General features: G+C 40.8%; 1 protein-coding gene across 2 annotated transcripts in view; it reads left to right on the top strand.

Moving 5' to 3' along the window:
• The first annotated feature begins 823 nt into the window (after positions 1 to 823).
• csgalnact1a (chondroitin sulfate N-acetylgalactosaminyltransferase 1a) overlaps positions 824 to 26,628 on the top strand; it is a 37,913-nt gene continuing 12,108 nt past the window's right edge. The window contains exons 1-5 of one of the 2 annotated variants that reach the window (XM_083893091.1): positions 824 to 897; positions 13,842 to 14,002; positions 14,485 to 15,108; positions 20,355 to 20,571; positions 23,071 to 23,172. In XM_083893091.1, coding sequence (XP_083749217.1) covers positions 14,532 to 15,108; positions 20,355 to 20,571; positions 23,071 to 23,172 — 896 coding nt within the window. In that variant the 5' untranslated portion in view covers positions 824 to 897; positions 13,842 to 14,002; positions 14,485 to 14,531. Of the gene's footprint in view, positions 898 to 13,841; positions 14,003 to 14,216; positions 15,109 to 20,354; positions 20,572 to 23,070; positions 23,173 to 26,628 lie in introns of those variants that run through there. The other variant, XM_083893090.1, reaches the window with a different exon arrangement.

The raw sequence follows: 26,628 nt of genomic DNA, 5'->3' as shown, positions 1-26,628 counted from the left end.
AAATAAAATAAAGAAAAAAGATGTTAAAATCCCGAACAGGGTGTGGAATTAACCGGGATACGTTAAATAAGGAAGCCAGCGACCGGTATGTGGACAAAATTGGCACTCCCCGAGCTTTTTTTGCTGACACACATATCTCAAACGCACTGCTTTTAAATTAAAGGCAAACTAATTACAAGTTCAAGTGCTGACAAAATAAAATATATATTTTTTAACACATAATATATCAGACAAACTAGGTCAAAGGTCACAAATGGTTTAACTTTCTCACTCAGGGATCTTAATTAGCAACAATTCACCTGCCAATGCAGGTGTGTGATTTTCTTTATTTTTGTATTTATTTTAAACAATTGTTATTATCCACACACACTCAATGAAGAGCAGTGTATGGTTTTTATTTTCTTTAGAGGAATTATTGTTATTTGATTTGATTTATTTATTTTAAATCCCAACTTTGTTGTTTTGGGAATGAGATATGTGTCTCAGAGCAGCTGTTTGATGATCACGTGACACATTTATATCTGAAAATTAGTAAAAAAAAACAACAACAACAACTATATTTTGTGTCCCTTGAACAAAACATCACTTCACGCCTGTTCTTCATTTTACTGAATTAATTGTGAACAATTCAGAACGAACAACAAGGTACGAATATAACATTTTTACATTTCTAATATTGTTGGTCGTTTAGGAAAAAGGGGGCCTCCAATGATGTTTTATTTTGAAGGCGGACGTCGTCGTGTTCCGGTGCTGCTGCTGTCTCTCGCGCGCTGCTCGGCGGCACTAACGCACACGCCTGCTCCTGCTGCTCTGTCTGCTGTGGACCGGTGGAGGCTGCGGGACAAACGCGAACCTCCAATGAGGATGAACTCGACTGACGTCCGGGCCGAGTGAGAGGTAAGCTGGGCGGCTTGAGAGGGCACGTTCTCACCGCTCCATTCTACACATGTCGTCATAATAATAACAATAATAATAATATTGTGTCTGATGGGAGTTCTCACTCAGTTGTGATTCAATTAAGTTAAAGCAAACTCTGAGTGTCACTTTAAATAGATTTGTCTTTTATATGAATCAGTGCTGTTCTGCTATATGAGTCACCTGAAAGATGATTTAACAACAAAAAACAACACATTTATTCACCTTATTCATTCTTTCATTCATTCATTCATTCATTCACATACTGCATTCACCCAGTGAAAGTGAGGCAACACAGCATCATGAGAGGGAAACACACAGGCTCTATAATCCTGCACCTACAGCAACACAGCACCCTGAAATATTCCTCCATCCTGTGTAAACTGACTCACTTGTTTTCACCTCATACTGGAAGAATAACACTGGGGATTATGTGGGATTTTAGCTTTTAAGCAGCACACAACACAACGCACACACACACAGAGAGAGAGAGTCTTTAGAGAGTGTACACATACTGTAATCTCACGGGTAAATAAATGACTGCATGTGCCTTTTATTTATGTGCTGCATGGGTGGAAATAATGATGGGATATATGGTGACATATCTGTGTTTCCAGTGCCTGGAAGACAAAGCTCATTACATGGGTGCATGTAATGAGCCCCCCCCCCCCCCCCCACATACTGTGTGTTTATATTATTATATAGGACCTTTTCATGGAGACCAAAACCTGGTCCTAATGAGGCAGAAGCTCATTTCTGAGGAACTGGTTAAGTTCAGTTTTAGCTCAAGGTGAGGGTTAAGGGTCGGGGTAAGGCTTTTTCATGGCTGAATGGTCAATGCTGTGTCCTTAGAAAAAATAGCTGCACAAACATGTGTGTTTGTGTGTTTTCATTCTGGCTGTGTGTGTCCTCATTTTCCATTTCTGTGCAGATTGCGTGTCGTCTCACGTTTCACATATCAGATTCATCTCTTCAAATATGTACCCAGTGGCGTTTTTAATGGCACCGTGATGTCATTTCCCTGCAGCGTTACATATATTTACAAACTTCCCCTGATGATTATTACAGTGGCTCGGTTTTGATGAGGCCACATTTAAAAGGAAGAGGAAGAGAAGTCTTATTAAGGGAAACACAGAGCTTTTTTTTCTGCATGGGGTCATTGCTTGCAAAAGGACTGGCGTGCGAGGAATTAAACGGGCGTTTTAAATTGCATAAAGCGTAAAAAGTGGAGCAGGTTCAGTTACAGTTGTCGCTGTAAACATTGCAAAGTATAAAAAAGAAGAAACCACAAGCCTTCACCTTTTTCACAAACGTCAGGTTGAGAAATGCAACTGCTGCATGGTGGTTTTACTGTGTCCAGTGAGGAGAAGAAGAAGGGAAGTTAAAAGCTGTTGCTAAATATCCGTGTTTTGATAAAGTGGCAGGAGCTGATGTGGGTCGTGCAGGTGAGACGAGCACAAACTGAGTTTTGAGCTTGTTTTTTTAAATCTCTCCATGCAGCATCAGTACGTCACAACCTCATAAAAATCACTCAGCAACTGAAGAATGTGATCAAAGGGAGTGTCTGGTACAAAGTAAGATTTATTATGGCGCTCCATAATTACACAGACATGAGATTTGCCCGATCAGACGTGTATTGTTGTTCATTGTGATTTAATGAATGGGTGCTACTTACTGTATATATAGCACATGTTTGTTGTTGTTGTTGTATCTTCGTTTAATGGGAGAGATTGATCTTTTTTTTTTGTTTGGCGTCTGTGTATAATAATAATTTCAAAGTCTTGACGCCATACTAATAAAACTGTATTGAAATTGAATTGCAGATTATATGTGACCACCGAGCCTTTGTGGTCCCCACTGTTCTGTTTCTGGCTGACAGCAGATTTGTCTTCAAGTGCTGACCAAGCACATCTGCTTATCCTTAAGGGCCTGAGTGATGTCAGTAGCGATGTGATGTGTCATAAACACAGAACATCGACACAAATATGAGTAATAAGGACTGCTTTAAATGTAATTGTCATTATTATCATTTTACTCTTAGAGAGTGCAAATCTCTGCCAAAGTCGCCCACAGAATTCCCTCATTTTCAACTTTATTTTAATTTTTTTTCTTTTAAAACATACAGTGCAAACAAAGACAGAAAACAGATTTATAGGATTGCTTTTACTCTTTTACTTTCACCCATTTCTCCACACATCGTTCCTCCAGTACTCTGGTTTGTAGCATGGCTTTTTTGACAGGCTGCTATCATGATTTTGAATAGGTATCTGTCGGTGCTTGACATGATATCTCCTGCCATATTACCAAATTACGATACCATACATGACTTAGGTATTTCGTAAACCCAGGATATCGTTTTGACGTGTGCGTGATTTACATTTACTGCTCCACAATTTCTCCAACTTGATAAAGAATCTTATTATATTCTATATATAACATGTATAAAATGTATGCCACGATGCTGTAGACCAGGAGTGTCAACCTCATTGACGAGTAAAATAATTACCTATAAACAAAAAGAACTCCAATGTGTCTGAGACACGGATATAGTATATATAAATATATAAATAAAAAAAGTCTAGAATTTTACATATTATATGATGAGAACACTAGAAATTGATTCACTACACATCTATGTAGTATTCATGAAACTAAAGTGGGAGCTAATAAGGACAACTTAGCAATAACTACATAATTGTAGTTGATTATCTTCAATGTACTTTTAACCTCCTCTGCTTCTGATTCTGATTCATCTTGCGGGTCTGGATTCTGGTGGGCCAGTTTTGGGCCTTATGTTTGACACCCCTGCTGTTGTGACTGTTGTGTTCTCCATAATTATGTGCAACCAATCATCCTCAGAAACTTGCTGATATAGTGCAGATTATCTGCATATCTTGAAGTGTATATTCTTGTCACAGTGGTTAACCGTTTTAATGGCATTCTGTGTGAAACAGGGCATAAGTGGCTCATTTAGTGATATATCTGTTGCATTTCTACTGATATCTCTTAAGTTTTTTTTTAGCTGCCAAAGTCGACAATGCACACACCGGTGCCCTTAGAAGCTCACATGGCATGTGAAATGTTGGACAGTTATGTGATTAACCTTTTAACACTGGACTTTTTTTTGCTTATTTTAACCATAGAAGGTCCAGATAAAAATTTCCTGTAACTAAGTGCTTTTGCCCATTTTACCAGAATAACTTTCAATATCTGGCAGTTAATAACACTGTACATTGAACAGTATAAAATATATTCAAAATAACATTTGTTTGAGTCTTTGTCTCAATGTGCAAAAACAGGCCAAACATTGGAAACTATGTTCCAACTCTCTCTCGTCTCTGGTGACAAATACGCTGATTCACCGGCTTCCTGCAACAACACGAGCGAAATTACCGTAATAAGCACACGTTGGCTTTGACGTGCAACAGAAATGTGACGCCTGAGATACACTCGGTGTTAAAGGGTTAAGAAGACGGACGGACGTTCCCAAACAAACAGCCAAAAAAACGTCCCTGACAAATATTAATCTAATATTCATTGCACTTATTATGAGATTGTTCACTGCTCTGCAGGCACAGTGGATTTTATGGGCTGATTTACTGCCACACAGCCACATTTTGCTTAGTGCACTGACCCATTTTTCCCCCATGGGGATCATTAAAATTTAATCTGATGCTATCTAACCCTATCTGCGAAGCCATGGAACATTTTGTGGATCATCGGGCAGAAAGGGAGAGGTGGAGGAGTGCTGGGTGTCGGATGTTAACCCAGGACACTTGTTGGGGGAAGTTGAGGCGTGTAGTGTTTTGGTTTTTGTTGTTTTGTAAGGGGGCCTTCCAGATGGCATGTTGACAGGAAGGTTCCGGAGAAACCGGCCCCTAATGAATGGGAGGGAGAATCACCTGAGGGGAGACATCAAAGAGAGCCTTCACTGCCTTCCTCTCTCTTTCCTCCCATCCCTCATGCTCACTTTGTACTCACTGTTTCTCCTCGCACCGTGTGTCTAATCTAGCTGCCTAGTATGTCCCCTTAAGTGATATGTGGGCAGTCTGCAATCTCGCCATTTCCCCCCCTTTTTTACACAAATTTTTCAAAAATGATCTAATGTAATCCCTCATCTCCTCTTCCGAAAAGGACATTCCTCATTTTTTTGTTTAACTGTGAGCTCGCAGGAGGGCAGGTTCAGACAGAGACGCTCGAGTAGAAGCCTCGACACTCGCTGATGCACATAAATGCATTAACGTCCTTGACCTGCAAAACAAAAACGCAACCCATTAGAGGCTCTGAGCAATGAAGAGGCACAGGGAGGTGAGGGAGGAGTTTGAACATGAGCGTTTCTGTGGGTTATCGGCTTGTTTGCAATGATCACACAGGCCCATTAACCCTACACTCTTAGAAATAAGGTGTTCCAAAAGGGTCCTTCTACAAGGGCTGAGGTTCTACCTGGAACCATTTGCTTCTGAAAAACCCTTTCCCGAAGAAAGAGTTTTCCAAGGGTTCTTGGTAACACTAATGGTTCCAGTAAGAGCCAAAAACCAAAACAATATCTCAATTAAAATAAATAATAATGTGGACAACTGTTAATTAAAACAGTAAACAAGCTTATATATACTGTAAACTATTTAATGTTGTATGTAATACATTGTGCTGTGTTTAAAGGTGCCATATGTAAGAATGTGGCCAAAAATGGTTACTACATTCAAATTCAAAATACCAAGGTCTTTTAGCTTTCGTTTTCTGACATAACTGGCAACCCGTGGTTGCTCGGCAGCTGAGACTCTACTGACTGCAATGATTGGTAGACGGTGGTAGGTGGCGCCACATGCCAAAACATAATTTCAAAACATAAACATGATTTGCAGTCTGCAAAATATTATTTATTTTATTTTTTTAGTTCAAATATTTTGGCTGTACTGTTGTTGTTGGTGAGTTCAGTATGTTATATGAACATTATTCCTGAGTCTCTGTGACATATTAGAAGGATTTTATAGCCAGTTGATTTAGATATATTACATAATGCACCTTTAAAGGAAGAGGAGGAGGTTGCAGGCCATACTTTCATTTTAACATGATATTAACATTATATAATCAATCGTGGGGCCGCATGTGGCCCACAGGCCGCCACCTCATATCATGATTTATTGCTATATGATTGTGTTGAATGATATCGATTATCACAGAATCGTTGCATCGTGATATTTTTGGTATCGTGGACCATGTATCGCGAGGTTCCCTGTGATTCCCACCCTTATTATAAACACCCATAGAAATCCATATTTTTCTATTCAACGTAACCAAACATTTAACTGCAGTCGGCTTTACCTTCGCTGACATAACGTCACAGTGAGGATGGAAATACTCTTTTATCAGTGTGTTGTCTTTTGTTTTTTTCATTTAACTATGTGTTTGTCAGTAATGGATCACGACTGCCAACCCATTTCTGTGAGAGTTTCATTAGCAGATCAACAATTCCCATGATCCCACGCTGCTTCTCGACACATCAAACCACGTCTTTTGTTATTGTTTTGATTCAGAGACCCCTAGAGGCAGAAATGACATACTGTGACATACAACACCAACTCTTTTCTTTTTTTTTTTTTTTGCAAACCATTGTGCTTTAGAAATTAATCCGTGGCTCCAGGCTTCTTCCATTTGTTTCCATATAAGGCTACAAAATAAAACAAGCGTTGTTTGTGAAATCCCACTCAATTTTTCTTTAGATTTTTTTTTCAAAGATACATTATTGTGGTGTTAAAATCAGTCGACACGTGAAAGGAAACACCGAGATCAGTTTACTCATGACTCTGAAGACAGATGTATAATGTCTGTAGGAGCTTTGTCTGTCGTGTTAGAAAATAACCCCCTGACAGTGTCAGCAGAGGTTATCTGTTTTTTTTTTTCTTATTTTAAACAATAACTCTGTGTTAGTGCACCCGGGGGGGGTTGGAGTTAGAAATATGTGGCTCACTATATTATAGTCCTCTAGTCCTCTACATAGAATCCCCCTTGAATGGGAATGCGACGAAGAGTTTGACATGTTATTGCCACAAAAAGAAAAAAAAACAAGCTCAAGTGTGTTTAAAAAGGCGGGGGGGGGGGGCTGGAAGTGTTCTACGACTCCTGCAGCCTCATTGGCTCACAGGCCTCGACACTTCATGGATTTGAGCAGTAGTAATTGTTATTATTTACAAGTACATTTCCTGCTGTGACAGGTCAAATAGCTGGGCTGAAATAATAATTTAAAAAAATCCATTGGTTGTTTAGTGTGAGATGTGCAGGATGCCAAGTATTTGGCACGGGGGGGGGGGGGGGTAGACTTGATTTATACTTGATGCATGGAGTTCATTCCAGTCACAGCAGATATTGTGATTTAAAGTTCTGCCGCGAACCTGTAATGGTAAATTCAATGTAGCTACAACTGCCCATCACCCTATACCTGGCGAACACAGAATACCGGGTCCTTTTGTGTATTGTATATTGTGTCTAGCCTGAACTGACACCTTCCTACAACATCCGCATACATCTTCCACTTCAGCACATGAGTAAAACATGTGTAACTAATGAGTATCCATGTGTTATAAATGATGAATTCAATATTTATGAATGCTTAACTCATGCTAATAGTGTGTACTTATTATACTATAGGGTGTGCACTATAGTGTCCACTGCACAGATTTGATTTATGTGGATTTTTCCTCTCACAACTTCCCGCCATTGTCATGAAAGTTCCACACTGACTCGGTGCACTTCAAACCCGAATAACATTTATTTATCGGTCTGAACGCAAACGTGGCGTCCAAGTTTCATAATTTCGCATGACATGGCTTTTCATATGTTATGCATTTAAATATTGTCAGCGGACTTAAGTATACAATTGAAGACACTTTGAAGCTGACATACAGTTTTCTTTCCTGTGGTTAGTGGGTCTGCGGTCTGGTTTTCTCTCTTTCAGTCGGTTGCAGGCTTTTTCACACACTCCTCAATTAATGCGCCTGGAAACGGCTCCTGCCTTTGAAAAGACCGTATATTGTCATCGCACATTTTACTCTTAAGAGTGGGTTTGAAGACCAGCAGAGAGAGCAAAGAGACTCTCCTCTTTACGTCACGCAGCAGGACTCCAGGTCGCCTCATTTATTATGATGAGACTGTCACGGGAGCTTGTTTTCTCGAGTGGCTCAAACCGTCCGTGGACATTTAAAGGTCGACCTGTGTGGGCCAGACGGTGCAGACAAAACCTGTCACCTGTGTGTCGTTTGTGCTGCTCTGGTGTGACTGGGGCACGAGGCTGTTCTATGACAGCAGCAGATTCCTGCAGCTTCTGCTCCTCACTCAGTACGGCTAATGTCGCAGGTACAAACATACACTTATTCTCTCGTGGATACTCGCAAACTGGAGTGCACACACACACACAAATGCCTTGTGGGCAGGAAGCTGCAGCAAGAAGAGAGGAAATGATTTCGGAGGCTGAACCAGACACTGCAGAGCTCTGCTTTGGAAACATCCCATGGCCACAAAATATATCATTCCCTTTTCCTCTTTTGTTTCTGTCTTAATGCTAGTCTGATTATGCATTTCATCTTTTTTTTTCTTTATTTTTTTTGGCTCTAAACGTTTCCCACTCTAAATTCTGCCTCTGTCTCTAAAGCAGAGAGAATAACATATGTGATTAGCTTGAAATCACATTTATTTATTAGATTTGGGATCTCGGGAAGTGATATCTCTATGAATCTGCCCCCCACCCCCACCCCCCTCTGCTTTGTGTCTCTGCTGCTAAACAACCTTAACAGTGTTGAGATAGTGTGGTAGATCTAGATCTGTCGTGCAGTGAAGAGTTCTGCAGGGGAGATCTTTGACATTGTCAGTGTCTGAGCAGCACAAAGAGTTAAACTTTGAAACAAATGGCAGGAAACTGCTATCAGGTGCCGCTCCTGTCGGGCACGGCGTTAGAGCGGGAAGTGATAGCACACACACACACACACACACAGAGAAAACAGGAAGTGATTTTTGGCTTGAGTTGTGTGTCTATGTTGCTGTTGCAATTTATTACATTCATTATAGTGTAAACTTTCATTATTTGTTTAAGAATCTGTGTGTTTGAGCTGATCTAATATTCTGGTCTCTAGCACCAATTGCCGATGGGAATATCAGGCTGTGAATCTGCTCAGTGCTCCACAGTTAGCTCATCTCTAACTGTGATTATCCGTTGTTTGGTGCAGAGCAGGTTGTGGAACAGAGGATATGGTTTATTTAAACCAGAACAGTGCGGTCAGATAATCTGAATAATGAGCCGTAACTTGCTGCGAGACTATGTAAAGCAAATAGAAGCTGCAGGTTTTGGTGATAATTAACTTAGCGTTTGTCATTTAGAGGCAGTGTTTTAATGTAACAAAGTACAAATCCTTATTCACTCTACTTAAGTACAACATTACATTTCCTCTAAATATCTTTATTACTCATTACTACCAAATAAAAACAGAAGAAGATGAGTTGATAATGGTCTGTATTTATACGGTAGAACTTTTCTAGTCTTGATGAACTGCTTTACACAACAGTTTTGCCATTCACCCATTCATGAGGTTAAGTGTCTTGCTCAAGGACACATGAAATATCAGAGCCAGGATTTGAACCCACAACCTTGCCCTACCACTGAGCTACCATGGCTCAATCCTAACTAAAACTTTTTTATCAGATACGTACATACGTTTCTGATACATTTTATATCAAAAAAGTGCTTTTTTTTTTTTTTTTTGTACTTTATTTTTAAAGTCACCACGTGTCTGTACATTTACATGTACACATGAAAGAAGGTCACGAGACATAGACAACATAACAGTCACAACGTCATACACATGAAAAAAGAAGAAGAAAAAAAAGAGAAAAAAAAAAATAAAAATAAATAAAAAAAGAAAACAAACAAAAACAAACAACAAAAAACATATAACATCAACAATCACATAGACAGGCACTAATAAATAATAAATAAACATTAAAAGAAAAAAAAAAAAAAAAAAAAGTGCCTTTGATAGTGAAGTACAGTGTAATGTTATATACTTTAAAGGTCCCATATTATGCAAAATCAACTTTTTTAATGATTTAAATCCTTATATTTGGGACTCTAGAGGTCCTATCAGTTGGCAAAGTGCGAAAAAAGATGACTCACTCATGTTTCTGTGGTCCTCCTCAGTCTAAGTACAGGAGATAAAACGTGATGTTGACTTCCACGCTCACTGGGACGTCACAATGTGCTTTTATTAAGTAATATTATAAACTTTTATTAAAAGTGACTTCAATTTCTACCAAAGTCATTTTCTGGTAAGATACTTGTACTTTTACTCATGTATCCCTTTTAGAGACTGTTTAGAGGTGATATCTGCTGACCATGCCAGCACTATTGTAAAGGACTGTGGTGATTACATGCTCATAATGACAAAGTCAACAAGGCTGGTCCCTTTGATAAAGAAAAAAAACAAAAAAAAACAACCACTGTCCAGCAACTGCCTCACACAGGGTGTGGAGGAAAAGATATCACATCTCAAATGTGTTCTTTCACTGAACACTAAAGATAAGCGTGGCACAAAGCGGGGAATTAGAGATGCCTGTTCAGACACCTCGCCACCAATAAAATCAAACGTGATTATTTAGCTGCCACTGTGTTCCTGTGTAGCAGGCAGCCATGCCTATCCCCATGGGGAGTCAAATAACCTGAGCTGAATCAACTCATTCATTACAGGGTGCGAGTGGACCGGTTTCACTGCGAGGCTCTGCTCATAAATCTCAGTCATACCAGTTTCCTCTCCAGTGATGAATCTGCCTCTCATAACTTTACAGCAGGGACTGACTGCTTTGCCACTGAGGATATTTGCTCCTATTGTGTTTGTTATTTATATGAGGCAGGAGACTAAACACTATACTGTAATGCGCCATTATAGCAGTTGAACATTATAGACCACGTATTTAAAATCCAGTTTGCTGGTTGAAGATAACCTGGAAGTCAGAATATACTGAATAGCCACCAAAGAACTGAGTTTGAATGGAAGTCCCTGGGGCGGAAATTGCTTGAAAATTAACTTACTTCGCAAACTTCGTAAACATTTTCCCGAGCAGTTATTGGTCTCAATATGACGCACATAGGTGGACACTTGTATGTTTGATTGGCAGCTTGTATTGGCCAATAGGAGTCTGGTGGCAAGTGATGTCTGTGAACTTCAGGTTCAGGTTCTAAATAGGAGTTCTTATGGGTGCAAACAGATAAAAAAAATTAACAAAAAAATCAAAAAGAAAACAACTGTGTAAGAATTAGTGGCATCTAATGTTAGGCCAGCCAACTACTGTGGCTTTTGCATCCCAGAAAAGGTGTGTTATAGTTCATAGATACATGTAATAGATCTTTTTGTTTTTTTTAAGGCTATAAAAGCCAACCAATTTTTATGTTACTGTGATTTTCCACTTTAATAAACAGACTTTTGAGTAGTATGTTGAATTTCTGCCAATAAACCATCTTAGATGTTCCACACCGGACCTTTAAAGAGCCAGGACGGCTAATACTAATACAGTTTTTAGCGTTAAATAATTAATCAGAACAATAATGAACACACACACACACACATATAAAACTCAAGCATTTTCATTGTTTTAAAATGTGCATATTAGAGAGCAGCAAATCAGCGTAAGTTAACGTTTTTTTGAGTTTTATAGCACAATATAACTTTGTGACGTACAGTATGTCATTCAGCGCCATCTGTGCCTGAAAGAAATCCGAACCTCATTGTAGTTAAAAAGGTAAAGCAGTGAGTGCATTTGCTCCTCAGTGAAATTAAAAAGGCAAATTCACCTTCACTGTGTCGGAGCTAAGTTAATTCCTTCATTTGTGTGAATGGCTTGCGGTCACTTTTTCTCTGGCATTAGTTCAGGAAAGTCAAAGTCATGTGGAGAAGTGATGTAATTATTCCCTGCATGTGACCACACGGGCGCAAAAACTAACGGGAGCTGCTTGTTAACGAAGTAAAGCGGCGATTAAACTGCTACCACACTGTCATTCCACATAAATACGCGGATTTATGGTTGAAATAAAAACCGACACAATGAGGATTTTCTCGTCACTGAGAGGATAGTGGTCCTTTACAGCCTCCATGCTGAATTCTCTCACCCACTTTCACCCTCCCCGAGCTTCCTCTCCTCAAACATTTTCTGAATCGTCAGAGGAGGTCCTGCTGGAAAGACGCCCTGTCTCTCCTGATTCAGCCATCTGTTGGAGCACAGTCCAGTATTCACTCCTGCCATATACTAATCCTTTCATTAGCCTTGGCTTCTGGCAGTCCAGCTGTAAATGAGCTGACTGTGTGGGGATTCAAGAGAGACCAACACTGATACACAGATACCTTTACAGATACGTACTCTAACTTAAATGATGCTTGTCTCGCAATCACCCAAAATTAAATAATGTTGGTACAAATGGTGGCCTTACTGTGATCATAAACTGCCAGTATTAAAACCACAGAGGGATTTTTCTACTTTTACTAAACCCTTTTATTTGGCAAACGATAGAGAAATATCTGGAAGGACTTCCAATTTTGGGAATTTGGGAGTCGAATCATGGATCTTGCTGCAGTTGATGCACTATAATTTATTACATTACGCCACAAGGATGCCCAAAATGAATAATCACGATGTCTCTTTTTAATCCAGTTCATACATTATTAATACTTATACATATACTTGAAGCAACGCCAAAGTAAACTCACTCTAGGCGAGAGACAGGCGGACCTATGAGTTATTTAGATTTTTTTAATATACAGTATATTAATGTTTTTCGTATTTAAACTGTTGCCAAATGAGTTCCACGCGACTCGCTGTCTCAGTATATAGCAGTGTTTTGTTTCTGTGTCTGCGGCGACATCCATGCGCTACACACCGTCACACTGGATTCCACGTAACAACTGAGCAGGTGAGGCAGAAGAAGCACACAGCGCAAATAAAGTGAGACAGCTTCCTGCAGTTGCACTGGGGGCTGAAAACACCAAGAAGTGCCCATGAAAAGTCGATCTCATGCCATGGTTCTCTGTTGGTGTACCACCAGTTGTGCACAAGCTTCTCTGGTGGTACTTGGAGGAAATCCGAAATACTGTTCTCTCGCTCCATCTAAATCTAATTTCACTATACCAGTGTCTGAAGTATATGTGAGGAAGTGGGGGATGATGAAAGAGCAAATTATCTTATTGGGAGTACATCTGCTTGCTGTGAAAAGTCCGTAGCTGACTTTACACCATTGTATTTTAACGTTTTAACGTTTGAAGCTCAATATTTTCTCAGGTGGTACTTGGTATAAAAAGATTAAGAACCACTCATCGAATGCATTTGTCGTTGGATTGTAAACTGGAATACACAGTGGTTTGTACCCTAGGTTTAAAAATAACACCTAACTCCTAACCACATCAATAATGCTTCATGATGAATATAATAGTTTTTTCAATTTGTCAGGGACAGACAAAGTATCTCAGGAGACCTGAGATAGTGGTTGAAGGTTGAATAAATAAAGAATTAGAAAGCAGTCTTGCTGTATGGGACTTCATTCACCACCTGTGTACTACTGCAGGTACGTTGTCCCAGTTCCTTTGCTTTATATCTACTGCACATGAACTCGGTACACTTATAAACACACACCGCCCTGCACACTGCCTCATATTCAGACGCATCAGTGACAACATTGTTTTCCAGGAGCTGTAGTCCTGAAGGAATGCTTAGTTTGGCAGAGGAAGCCAAAGCCCTTTTCCCCATCCTAAACCAACACGTTAAAGCAGTCGTGGCATGTTCCTGATTTGTTACACTTGAGATGGAGCCGGCGGAGGGTGAAATGTTAAGAAGGATCATCATCGCTAATGACTAACCTCTGTGTGTCTCCCTCTGCTTTCTGTTTTCTCTGCTGTCAGGAAAACAACATGAAGAAAGGCCCCGCCGATCGTCGAGGATTTGCTGTCAAACGGAACATATTTTCCTCAGTGACTCAGCTGGCTTCACGCTGCTGAGAATCCAGTCATTACAAGTCATAGACACACTGACAAGAAGAGTATATTATGGACGGACTGATAGAGTGAGTCATGTGTAAGTGATGTAGAAGCATCTGGGACGGTCTGATTGCAGCAGAAAGAGCAAAAAAAGTGCTTTTTAAATGCTGTGACTTTCATATATTTATTTTACCAATGACATGATGAGTTTCTATCCCAGGCAGCAAAGAAACAATGACCTAATTCCGATTAAGTTAGCTCATACTGATAAGTAGTCTGCCGCCGCCTCCTCATCGGGTGATGGAACACAATCACAAATGGACTCTTATCATAGATGCTGGAGTCTGTGAGGTTACTTGATATTCTGTGCGCGTGGGTGTGGACGGCTGTTTAAGTCAGACGTTGATGCCGCATGCAGCAATGTTGCGGCGTGGACTGCTAGCTTGGGTCTGCCGTGTTGGGGGTGTGCTGGTTCTCCTCTGCTGCATGCTGTCACTGCTCTATGTGATGACCTGCAGCCCACCACACTCCGATACCCCGCCACTGAGTCACGCTTTATCCCGCCCAGGATCCAATCACCCCAGCCTGGGTGGCACGCGGCCGGGGACTGGTGCCATGGCTGGGGGGACAGGAGGAGCCGGAGTCGGGCCTCCTCAAAGTGGTGGATCGCCGGGTGCCAAGTCGTACCAGGTGCTCCTTCAAGAGCGCGAAGAGCAGCACCGCCACCACATCTCCTCCTTGAAGAAAGAGATTGCCGAGCTGAAGGAAGCTTTGCAGGAGCGCAGCCAGCAGCTGAAAGGCGTGCAGGAGAGTCTGAAGAGGGGCGTTGGAGGCTCAGTGGAGGGAGGTGGCCTTGGGGAGACTCACGGAGCCAAGAGCCAGCAGGCTGATCTCCAGGAGTTCCTGAGGAGCCAGCTGTCGAAGGCTGAGGTGACTGCTGGCATCAGGCTGCCAAGTGAGTATGCCGTGGTGCCATTTGAGAGTTTCACCCTGCAGAGGGTGTACCAGCTGGAGATGGGGCTGACTCGTCACCCTGAGGAGAAGCCAGTGAGAAAGGACAAGAGAGAGGAGCTCGGGGAGGTGCTGGAGATAGCTCTCCACAGCCTCAACACTCCTTCATCCCAGAGGGACAGCGGGGGTGCAGCAGAAAAGACAACCAGCAAAGTGTATGCCCCGTCTGACTTCATAGAAGGTGAGAGCACAAAAACATCTCAATCTCCCATAAAAGCTTTTATACAATAATAATACATTTTATTTTAAGCCCCTTTCCAGCACACAAGGACACTGTACAAAAGAAACAAACAGAAACAGGACAAAACAGAAAAATGGAAATGTAATTACATAGAGTAGGCTAATTTGAACAGGTAGGTTTTGAAGAGGGGAAGAGAGTCAAGAGTTGTGGATGTCTGGTGGGAGTGAGTTCCAGTGGCTGAAAGCTCCAGTGGCTGAAAGCTCTACTCCCCATGGTGCGGAGGCAGGCGGAGGGTACAGTGAGGTGGATAGAGGAGGAGGATCTGAGGGAGCGGGAGGAGGTGGCGATGTGGAGAAGGTCAGAGAGGGGTGAGGTTGTGGATGGCCTTGAAAGCATACTGGAGGATTTTGAATTGGATTCTGAAATTAACCAGGAGCCAGTGGAGTTGGTGTAGGATGGGGGTGATGTGGTAGAATGAGTGGGTTCTGGTGGTGATGTGGGCTGAATTCTGGACAAGTTGAAGTTTATGGGGAGGGATTTGTGAGGGAGGCCAGAGAGGAGAGAGTTGCAGCAGTCTGTCTTGGGAGGTGACGAGGCTGTGGACAAGAATTGAAGTTATATGAGGGAGTGAGGGAAGGGCGGAGTCGATTAATATTGCAAAGATGGAAATATGCAGACCGGGTAATGTTATTGCTGTCGAGGATGACACACAGACTCTTAACCTGAGGGGAGGGGGAAACGGAGGAGCTTGAGATGATGAGGGAAAAACTTGACAAATTTGGAAAGTGTGGATTTGGTGCCAATGAGGAGGATTTCTGTTTTATCACTGTTTAATTTGACTAAATTTGAGGTGAACCAGGATTTGATTTCAGATAAGCAGTTGGTGAGAGAGAGAGGTGGAATTTGTTGAGCTGTATAAATAGAGCTGGGTGTCATCCACAAAGTAGTGGAAATGGATAATATATTTCCGGAAGATGTTGCCAAGGGGAAGGAGGAAGATGATAAAGAGGAGGGGCCCCAGGACTGACCCCTGGGGCACACTTGTAATGACGGGGGCGGCCTGTGAGCTATGAGTGAAAACAGTGGAGGGGGGTGTGAGTGACTTCTATGGAAGATAATCTATTGGTCTATTAGAGGTGGATGGAGTGAGAAATTGTGTCAAAGGCCACACTCAAGGTCAAGGAGAATGAGAATGGTGAGTAACCCACAATCAGCTGCCATGAGGAGGGCATCTGTGATTTTTACGAGAACAGTTTCGGTACTATGGCGGGGGTGGAAACCCCACTGGAATTGTTCATACACGCAGTTTTGGGTTAAGTGGAAGTGGAGTTGAGTGGCTACTGTTTTTTTTTTCTAGTATTTTGGAGGTGAAGGGAATATTAGAAATGAGACAGAGGTTATTGAAGCCGTTGGCTGCAGTTTTGAAGAGTGGGGGAGCAATTCCAGTGGTGAGTGAGTGAGTGGATGATGGCAGAAATGAAGGGAAGGAGGGACAGGAGGCAGGATTTGACCAGAGCTGTGGGGAAGGGGTCAAGCTGACATGATTTGGATTTTGGATGAATTCTGATGAATTTCATCTGCAGGGGGAGGTGGAAACTGGAGAGAGGCTGTTTACAGTAATACATTTTAAAGGAAGTAACATGTTGTCCTGCCACTGAGAGCTTTTCTAAGCTACAACTAGAACACTATAGTCCAGCTTCTTCTACATTGGTTTACTATGTTGCTTGATAAATGAATCCCTGAATAGCTAGAAACATCCAAGTGGTTTTTTTTGTTGTGTATGTGCACAGCCCAGAAATGCATCTAGACCATTCTACTCATCTCTGATCCTCGGGAAATGAACACAGCTGCTCCTCATCCACAGTGGAGCATCTCTTGAAACATGGTTTAGTGTGTGAATGAATGTGCGAGAGCTGTGTTTGAAGGTCACATCTTCAGAGTGTGTGTGTGTGGGTGGAGGTTTAAAAGTGAGTAATTGGGGCACCTGGCTCGGTGGAAATGAGCCATAGGGCCACTCTGTGGAGCCTCCAACATCTACATGACTGTGTGTGGTCTTGAGTGTAAGCCGACTGTGTGTGTTTATGCGATGGCGATCTTAATAGATGTGCATACATTTGTGTGCATTCACATAAACAGTCTCGACAAATCCTGAACAGGACAGCAGGATAGTGCAGCTTGCTTTTAATGTAATAGCGACTTCCCCCCTGCCTCTCTGCTTATATTTTGCACTAAATGCTCCTTAATGGGTTTAGCCAGTGATTTTAAACAAGTCTTTAAAAAAAACACAGCTTTTTATCCAACCAGCCAGATAAGAGAAAAACAGTCTAGGTGGCTGTCAAGGCTCTATTCACATGCTATTGAAGGGAAACTGCCCACAAACACTGGAGGTATGCAAAATGAACTTGCCAAATACGTGCTGTCCTTACCAAGGGACAGAGTGGCACAGTTTAGACCGAAAGACAGAGGCGAAGACATTTAGACTAAATTGTTAGAAATGTTTACTGAATCAAAGCTTACTGCAGTCCCTCTTATCACAGGAAGCTGGCAAACGTAACAGGAAAGCTTTAATTCTGGCTGATATCAGACTCCAAATCTTTGCCCACAGGCGTCTCTCTGTTCTCGCTCTTCTGGTTTTTTTTTCCCTGCCAGTTTTTAAATATCACTCTGTTTGGGTGTTTGTCTGCTCTGTTTTTGTCTTCCAAGTTCTCTGTTAAGACCAAACTTTCCACCAGATTTCTTGCAAAGCCACTCTTTTTTTCACTCCTCACTGTCTACATCCAAATACTCTGTCTTCGGACCCCAGTGAGTCAATTTGCAGCTTATATTTCGTGTAGAAGAGTAGTCAGAAAACAATGTTCTCTCTGGAGATATAGCATGCAACTGCAAAATCGGTCTGGATTATCTTTCTTTTAGGGTGTATCTGTTGTCAGTGTATGTACAGTTTTTGGCTCTCTGCCCAGCAGCAGCAGCAGCCGAGATCATGGAAAGTGTCTCGCGTTGCCTCATATGCCCTCATTCTTTTTTTTTTTCTCTTTTCCCACACACTTATACATAGTATCAGGCTGTCACAGAGAGGGGATAACTCACACAAAGAATGAGTGATGTAATGCTGTACTGCTGTAGATATAAACCTAAAAAAAAGTGGTGCTTAAAATGCAGAAATCTCAGGGGGGAAAGGAAAAAGCTGACTCAGGAAACTAAGATGTAACATTAATACATGAATTACATTTACTGTGTGTGTGTGTGTCATACATTTTCTCCTTAGTGGAAAAGGAAATGATCAATAACACTTTCACAGTGTGTTTAATGCACACGGGGGAAGGTTTACCGTGGTCAGAAAGCCCTGAATGCAACTCATAGTTTTTACACTTCTGTTTTGAACTGCAAATGATATCCAGTCAAAGTTACAGTACTGATATTTGTAGAAACGATTTGTTTATAGCCACATGCTGCCATGCTTAACTATAAAAACAAGGACACTTAGTCATCCTTACACATTTAAAGGTGCATTGCCAGTTACGTCAGAAAACGAAACCTCTGTATTTTGAATTTGAATGTAGTAACCGTTTTTGGCCACATTTTTACATATGGCACCTTTAATAGTGCAGTTTGGACATTATAGGCGCCAAATGTAAGAATGTGGCCAAAAAACGGTTACTACACTCAAATTCAAAATACCAAGGTATTTTAGGTTTCGTTTTCTCCGCCATTGTAGCTCAGATGTAACTGGCAACCCGTGGTTGCTCGCCAGCTGAGACTCTACTGATTGCAATGATCGGTAGACGGCAGTAGGTGGCGCCACATGCCAAAACATGATTTCAAAACATAAACATGATTTGCAGTCTGCAAAATATTTTTTTAATGCGAATATTTTGGCTGTACTGTTGTTGTTGGTGAGTTCAGTTTGTTATATGAACATTTTTCCTGAGTCTCTGTGACATATTAGGAGGATTTTATGGCCAGTTGCTTTAGATTTATTACATAATGCACCTTTAAATATGTTTTAGGCTACGTTTACACTAGCACGGGTATTTTTAAAAACGAAGACTTTCCCCTGCGTTTGTGCCTTTCTTTTACACACAAACTTCGCCTCAGAAAAGGATACTTTCTAAAAACTCCGGCAAAAGGGGAGATTTTGGAAAATTTTAGGCAATCTACGCTCCAAAAATGCGACCTTTTTACATTTGGTTATGATCATTTTTACATGTTTGCATTTGCAAATACAGCTCCTATATCTCGTAGAGGAGCAGAGATGTGTTAGGGCTCGGAGGTGAGCCAGACCGCGTCACCGTCAGCATCGCCGGTTTTGGGTCCGACCTGGACGGACTGCTGTCTGGTGGGAGAACTGAGGTTATTGTCCCGGAGGAGTGGCGTGACAATTTTAGGATGTTGCGATCATCGCGGCTGTCACTCTGTCACTTGTATAGTTACGTCCATACATCGAGGGTGAGAGGTTAGTCGTTGTTGTTGTTGTTGTTGTTGTTGTTGTCGATAAAGATTCTGATTGGCTTGTATGGCTTTCTCCTTCTTCCTACACTGCCGCCCACAGGCTTGGAGTAGTTATGATGGGTCTCGGCAGCTTATTTATACGGGTTAATATAAATGGAAACTTTTTTGAAAACGATGATGTGTGCACATAGTTATTTTGGAAAACGGAGGGAAGAAATTTCTTTTAAAATATCCAGCTAGTGTAAACGTAGCCTTAGTTAAAAGTTAAAAAGAAGGATAACCTGGCATAGCTTCTTATTAAAGTGACTTTTGGCAGAAGTTGAAATATGTTTCCATTAACACTGAGTTCTGTCTGTTTTATTCCTGGTCTGTATACTTTTGTGAATCATTTTTTTGTCATTTAAATTTTGCATTCAGTTTTGAAGGTAATGCTGTTCCACTCTGGCACATTTGCAGACATGCGTGTCAGTGTCCCTCTTTCTATGTTAATTCATTTCAATGCAGTTCATCTTTATTTATCAGGGACAATGCAGTGAGACATAGTGGACATTAAAGTGCATCTGATGTACTGCACTTAGAGTGCATAGCAATTTGCAACTCCTGGCCCTGGCTGGGCTTTTCAGAAATAAAACATACAGTAAAAAATGACAACAATATGAGACGGTATAAATATCAATATATACAGTAAGACCTATTTCTCATCATCTCTTCATACACTTCATAACAATCCGACCTTATTGAGACTACATATCAAAAGTGGGTAATAAATGTCTCTTTCTCTATGTTGCAACGGTCAGGGATCACTCGTACAGAGAAGGACAAAGGGACGCTGTACGAGCTGACCTTCAGAGGGGAATCGAGTAATGAATTCAGGCGCCTCGTCCTCTTCCGGCCCTTTGGACCGCTCATGAAGGTGAAGAAGGAGAGAGTGGACACAGCCAGCGTCTTGATCAACATCATCGTACCGCTGTCGAGGCGCACCGACAAGTTCAAGCACTTCATGCAGAACTTCAGGTGAGAGAAGTATTTTAATAGATAATCCTCAGCAGTTCTCTGTATCACACACACTGTCAGTAACGCAGGGAAATGTAATACGCTGTTCTTTTAAAGTCGGCTCTAATTACAGTTTTATATTTTAATTGGGGATCGGGCAGACCTTGACATGAAGTGGGTGGATTAGAGGAAAGGAAATTAACAGTTTTTCTTTTTTTAAAGGAACATGTAATTAACAGTTTGAAGGTTTGTGTGTAGTTTCATCAGTTAATTCATTTTGATGCTGGCAGGCAATAATGTAAGAGGGTTTTTTTTATCACTGTATGACCGTAGGAGTTTCATAGGACTGATATAATTAAAACAATACTAAGGTTTGATTTTCTGTTAATGAGTCCCTGCGAGGTGAAGTAAAACTTTTGCTTGTAGTCACATTCATTTTTTGACAGCCGTTCAAATCTTATCAGCTAACGCCAGCACTTGCTCATTTCAGCGCCACAGTCACACGAGCACTTGAGGAAACATCCTCTTTAATGTCAGTGATTTATTGTGCCCCGACTGCCGCTTATCACAGCTGTTTTTACATGGTAAATCCTGCTTAGCAGCACTGTTGAGGTCCATTAAAATACCCCCTCCCGGGCAGAGCAGCAGACGTTGATAGAAAGCGCAGCAAGAAAATTCTACTTTACTTGAAAGACTCTGCAAGTTGCTGACCAAACGCTATACCCTCATCCATATTAAAGGTGTTCTGGGAGACATTTTCTGTGTGTGTGTGTGTTCTGGTTTCATATCAGTGAAGGAACTTATCAAATTTTAATGTTACCACGTAAGCTTGTAAATGAACAAAATGGCATTTTGGATTCACTGTGGCATGACTCCTTCATTGCAGGACACAGAGATAAAATGTGAGTTTATGTTAAAGGTGCATTATGTAATAAATCTAAAGCAACTGGCCATAAAATCCTCCTAGTATGTCACAGAGACTCAGGAATAATGTTCATATAACATAATGAACTCACCAACAACAACAGTACAGTCAAAATATGTGCATTTAAAAAAATATTTTGCAGACTGCAAATCATGTTTATGTTTTGAAATCATGTTTTTGGCATGTGGCGCCACCTACTGCCGTCTACCAATCATTGCAGTCAGTAGAGTCTCAGCTGCCAAGCAACCACGGGTTGCCAGTTACTTCAGAAAACGAAACCTAAAAGACCTCTGTATTTTGAATTTGAATGTAGTAACCGTTTTTGGCCACATTCTTACATATGGCACCTTTAAATGTATTATCTAAGTTGTTTCTATTTTGTGGTCCTAGTAACAAAATGAAAAAATCCTCATTGAAAAAGTAAATCTAATTCTTTTAATAGAGAGAGCCTATTACAACAGCTTCTATAACGACAGTCAAAAACTGTATTAGTAGTGGTTTCTCAACATCCTCCACACATATTTTGCCTTTTTTTTAAGTTCATGTTTTTATTAAAGTATCTGATTCAACATACATTTCACTTGTACATTCTGAAAAATAATTTTGCCCTTTCGTCAAAGAACCAGCAAAACTGTTTTCAGCTGTGCTAACATTATTGCACAAGGGTTTTCAAGGGTTTCTAATCATCCAATAGCCTTCTAACACGATTAGCAAACAGAATGTACCATTACAACACTGGAAATGGGCCTCTATACACCTATGTACGTATTCCATTAAAAAAAGTTTACTAGTTAGAAGCTGCTAGAATAGTCGTTTACCACATTAACAATGTGTACAGTGTATTTCTAATTCATTTAATGTTTAATGAAAAAAAATGCGTTTCCTTCAAAAATAAGGAAATGACTAAGTGACCCCAAACTTTTGAACGGTACTGTAACTAATTAAAAAATGAATGTATTCAACAGTAAGCTTAAAGTTACAACATTACACACAAGGCAAAGCAAAACAAGACAAGTAACAACAAGACAAAAATGACAGCAAGAACACCACCAGGCTGACCACGATCATGTTTTGCCGTTTTTAAGCCTCTCGTGTTCACTGACTCGAGCTTTATGAGATTTCTCCCCTTCATTTGCTTCGGGGCAAAATTCTTCCAAATGTGTGTGAGTCTTGAAAGAGAGGGCGTGGTGACTTATCTTCAGCATGCGTGTGGTATATTTGACACGTCTCCATCAAAAGTGCTCGCACGCACAGAACGTCTGCCTCTCTGTGTGTAACCTTAGTGGAAAGTAAAGATTACTGTGAAAGGCGGCTTGCCACAATCATCCAATACTATCCATTTAATTAATTTATGATGCCGTGAAACAAAACAGCTGAATCCACTAAATGCTTGACATTTTTCTCGGTGAATGATGAGAATAGTTTATTCGTGAATTGTTGTCGAGGCACGCCTTTCAGCACTTTAATCAATAAAAAACTCCAAACCTCCCGTTGGAAAGCCCCATACTTGTTTCCTGTATCCTCTCCTGCTCAGAGAGTAAGAACGCTTTCATCTATATTATTGTCTCTTTTGTGGTGTTTGTGTGCACATACAGGGAAGTCTGCGTGCGTCAGGACGGCCGCGTCCACCTGACAGTGGTGTATTTCGGGAAGGAGCAGATGAGCGAAGTCCGCAGCATGCTGGAGAACATGTCCAGGTGAGTGGGAACCAGATCTTTGAATTAGAATATGGAATACACTTTATATCAAACAAACAAACACCTGTTTTTTTGGACACAGACATCCCCCCCCCCCCCACACTCATCTTCTTACATTCATAATCTAGCGCTTTCTCTCAAGACACTCACAAAACACACACGCACGCACGCACACACCTCGTGGGTTGGCATCCTGCTGCAGCCAGTCATCTGTCTGATGAATAATGGAGCATGGCATCAGGGCTGAGAGCTCCCAGTCAACACAGATAAATTACATCAGGCCTGTGATCGCCCCTGACTCGCGGCGCGATCCCACAGGAACTTTGACTCCCACACCTCAGGGGACGATGTGGCTGAGCGGGAGTCAAATCCACTGTGGGGGACACAGTTTTTTCTATCGCTATGGTGATGCTTGTTGCTTTCCCTGAAGGTTTATGTGTGGCCGTGAATCAGTCGTACTATCTCTAGTGTCACACGGAGCCTCTTTGCCTCTGCCTGTGTGTGTCCTGTTGCTCTCTTTATTTAGTAGTTGTAGTTAACTCAAACTGACTCTCAGCTATCTTAGATATTCATTGTCATCGATCTGAAGCCATTTGACTCCTCCGCAGCGTAAGGCTGTAAACTGAGAGGGGGGGAAAAGTAAAAGGCAGATGGCTGACGTCAGCATTAGCAATAACATTTCCTCCTGTGGCGCTCGAAGCTCAGGTCTCATTTTGACTTCCACAATTAAGAAGGCAATCAACATCAGCCATGTCGTTTTGCAAAACACACAGCAAATGTGAGAGCTGGAGGAGAAAGAGACCCCAATGGTACATAGACAATATTTAACACGTGAATCTTTCTCAACTAACTGTGGAACAACAAATGTGTCCTTAAATCCTGCTCCTAAAACAAATCAACACTTTATTTCATTTGCAAAGATAAAACATGTGCCCTGTCTTTAGTATTATGAACCAACAGATCACATGATGTTCCAAATGCTAAAAAAAAAACTTATGAAATGACCAATATATGATCCAAAAACCTATTTTGCTATTGTTTTTCACGTGGAAATATTCTTAATGCAGCAACTGAGAAGGTTGAGAATTCCACCGAATAGAAAACAGCTGGAGTAAATTGAAGTGAAGATGTATTCAGCGAAAAGAAGAGTGTTGAATGAAATACACTGTCCTGTAATTTTACCCCACAGAGTAGCAGTGCTGCTTTCATCTCTTTTTTTTTCTCATATACTTCCCGGTCTAAGAATGCATCCCATCTGTTATCTGGGACTGAATCAGAGCATCTTTTCTTCCTATCTGGCTTTCAGAGTGAAATGAATGTGAGTCATCATTAGAGGATATAGCTACCTGTGGTTCCATTATGTTGCTCCTCAGGCAAAACTCTGTTTACGCACACAGATACGATCACAGACTGCGGCCGTCTATCGATGAGTCATCTATCGATTTGTGAATTGCTTAATCTAATTGCAAGAGGACAGTCCCTTCAGCAATTACTACAGGCTCAAAATAGTTGCAGACTGAAGAGTCAGAACCAATTTGTGGATTTGTGTATTCGTAATACATTAAAATTTAAGAGAACAACAATCAACAGTCAAGGAAGCAGCTCCATGTGTCCGTACATGCTACTGTACTCAGTGTCAAAGAAAAACATGATTTAATGTGTCAGTTTTGTAGGAATTAATGTTTGTATCAGAATTACATGGCAATTAGATTATAATCGAGGAAGTTTTGTCAAAACTATACTGTTGTCCAAAATTTGAAAAAAAATTTGAAAAAAATGTTTGGTCTAAAATTTGACAAAAATGTCATACTATACTATATGTCGTCCAAAATTAGAACATTTTTTTAAAACTTTTTTTTCTCCAAAGTTTGACAAAAACATACTATACTATGTCGTCCAAAATTTGACAATTTTTTGGAAAACAATTTTTGGTCCAAAATTTGACAAAAATGTCATACTATACTATTGTCCAAAATGTGAAAATTGTCATTGAGGAGCAGGAATATAACATTCTAGTTCTTCGCCCCTTTTCCACCGCAGGAACTACTCATTTACCTGGGATTTTGAAAAACCATGGCGCGTTTCCACCGAAAGAAGCACCTACTCACGACTCGAGACTTTTCAGTTTACCAGGAACTTATTTAGCGAGTATTCAGACTCCTCTAGTGACTCTTTTTCAAAAAAGCGACTAAACACAATCAAGCAATCAACTGCAATGTTGAATGTTTTGACTGTATACGTCGACGACACTCTGATTGTGACATAAAAAAAAACAAGAACTTTGATGTGCAGTGAAAATATATTGCGTAAATTCTCTTCCCCAGGTAAATAAGTACCTGGTAATAACAATTCCTAGAAGTGTTGGCTTCTTATTGACTTTATAAAAAACAAACTTCAGTGACATGGTAAAAGGATATCTGCGATCCAAAATATATCCAATGCTGACTTCAGATGTGCCACTTCTTTAAAAACCAAGCATGAGCTCATTTGATCATTTGTACTAAACCAGTTTGGGTAATTTTACTTGGTTAATGAGTCAAATAATTAATCTGATTGCATTTTAATGAACAATCCTTTTTCTTTTTTAATGACTGGCTAATCTGACCAACCAATGGACCAATAGTCTCAGCTATAAATGTTAATTTTTTGGAGTATTTATCAACTGTTTTTTAAGACCTGTAGTTCCTCTAAGGTGGAAAACACTAAACAGGTATAGCTATCACATTACCTAGTTTATATAAAAAGGTTATCTCTACAAGCTAAAGTTAAAATAAGATTTTAAAATGCCTGATGTGATTCTTCGCTGGTTGTCCTACAAATTAAATTCACCTCCAGCAAACAGGTTTATTTTGTGTCAGCTCCCAAAATCACCCGGAGCTGCTAATCTTTTTCTGTTTCACTGCTTTTCTGTATTTCGACCTGTCAACTAGTTGCTCTAAACGCCAAAACAAGTAGAAAAACAGGCAATGAATTGAGTGTTTCATTAAGTCAGAGCCTCAAATTCAAGGGAGACACCAGAGAATGAGCAGCTCAGCTTTCATTACATCATGGCAAATGCATCAATTCTTCAACGCCTCAACTCAAACCATCGTGGACATCTACATATCTGAGCCTCATTATTCAAGACTAGGGAATGAAGAGCACAGATAATGTGTGATCTGCTGCACCAGATGATTGCTCAGAAGGAAAGAGCTGAGAAGTTAGAAGAGGTAAAATGCGTAAAAAAGGAAACCTGAATAACCGAATGGACAGAAGAAGAATTATATAATGAGATCATGTTTTTCCCCTCTCCCTCAACTACAACTCTCTCTGATATTTATTCACTCCTCTCCATAAAGGCCTCTCACGCTGCTGTGGCATTTCGCTCGGTTCACACATAGGTTGACAACTCTCCGCAGAGGCTCTAACAGCTCCAGCGACACAAGAGGATGATGTTGATCGGAAGGTCAGCGAGGG

This window comes from Microchirus variegatus (assembly GCF_963457635.1).
Source record: "Microchirus variegatus genome assembly, chromosome: 1".
Classification (NCBI taxonomy): Eukaryota; Metazoa; Chordata; class Actinopteri; order Pleuronectiformes; family Soleidae; genus Microchirus; species Microchirus variegatus.
This window is presented reverse-complemented; position numbering and strand designations above follow the sequence as displayed.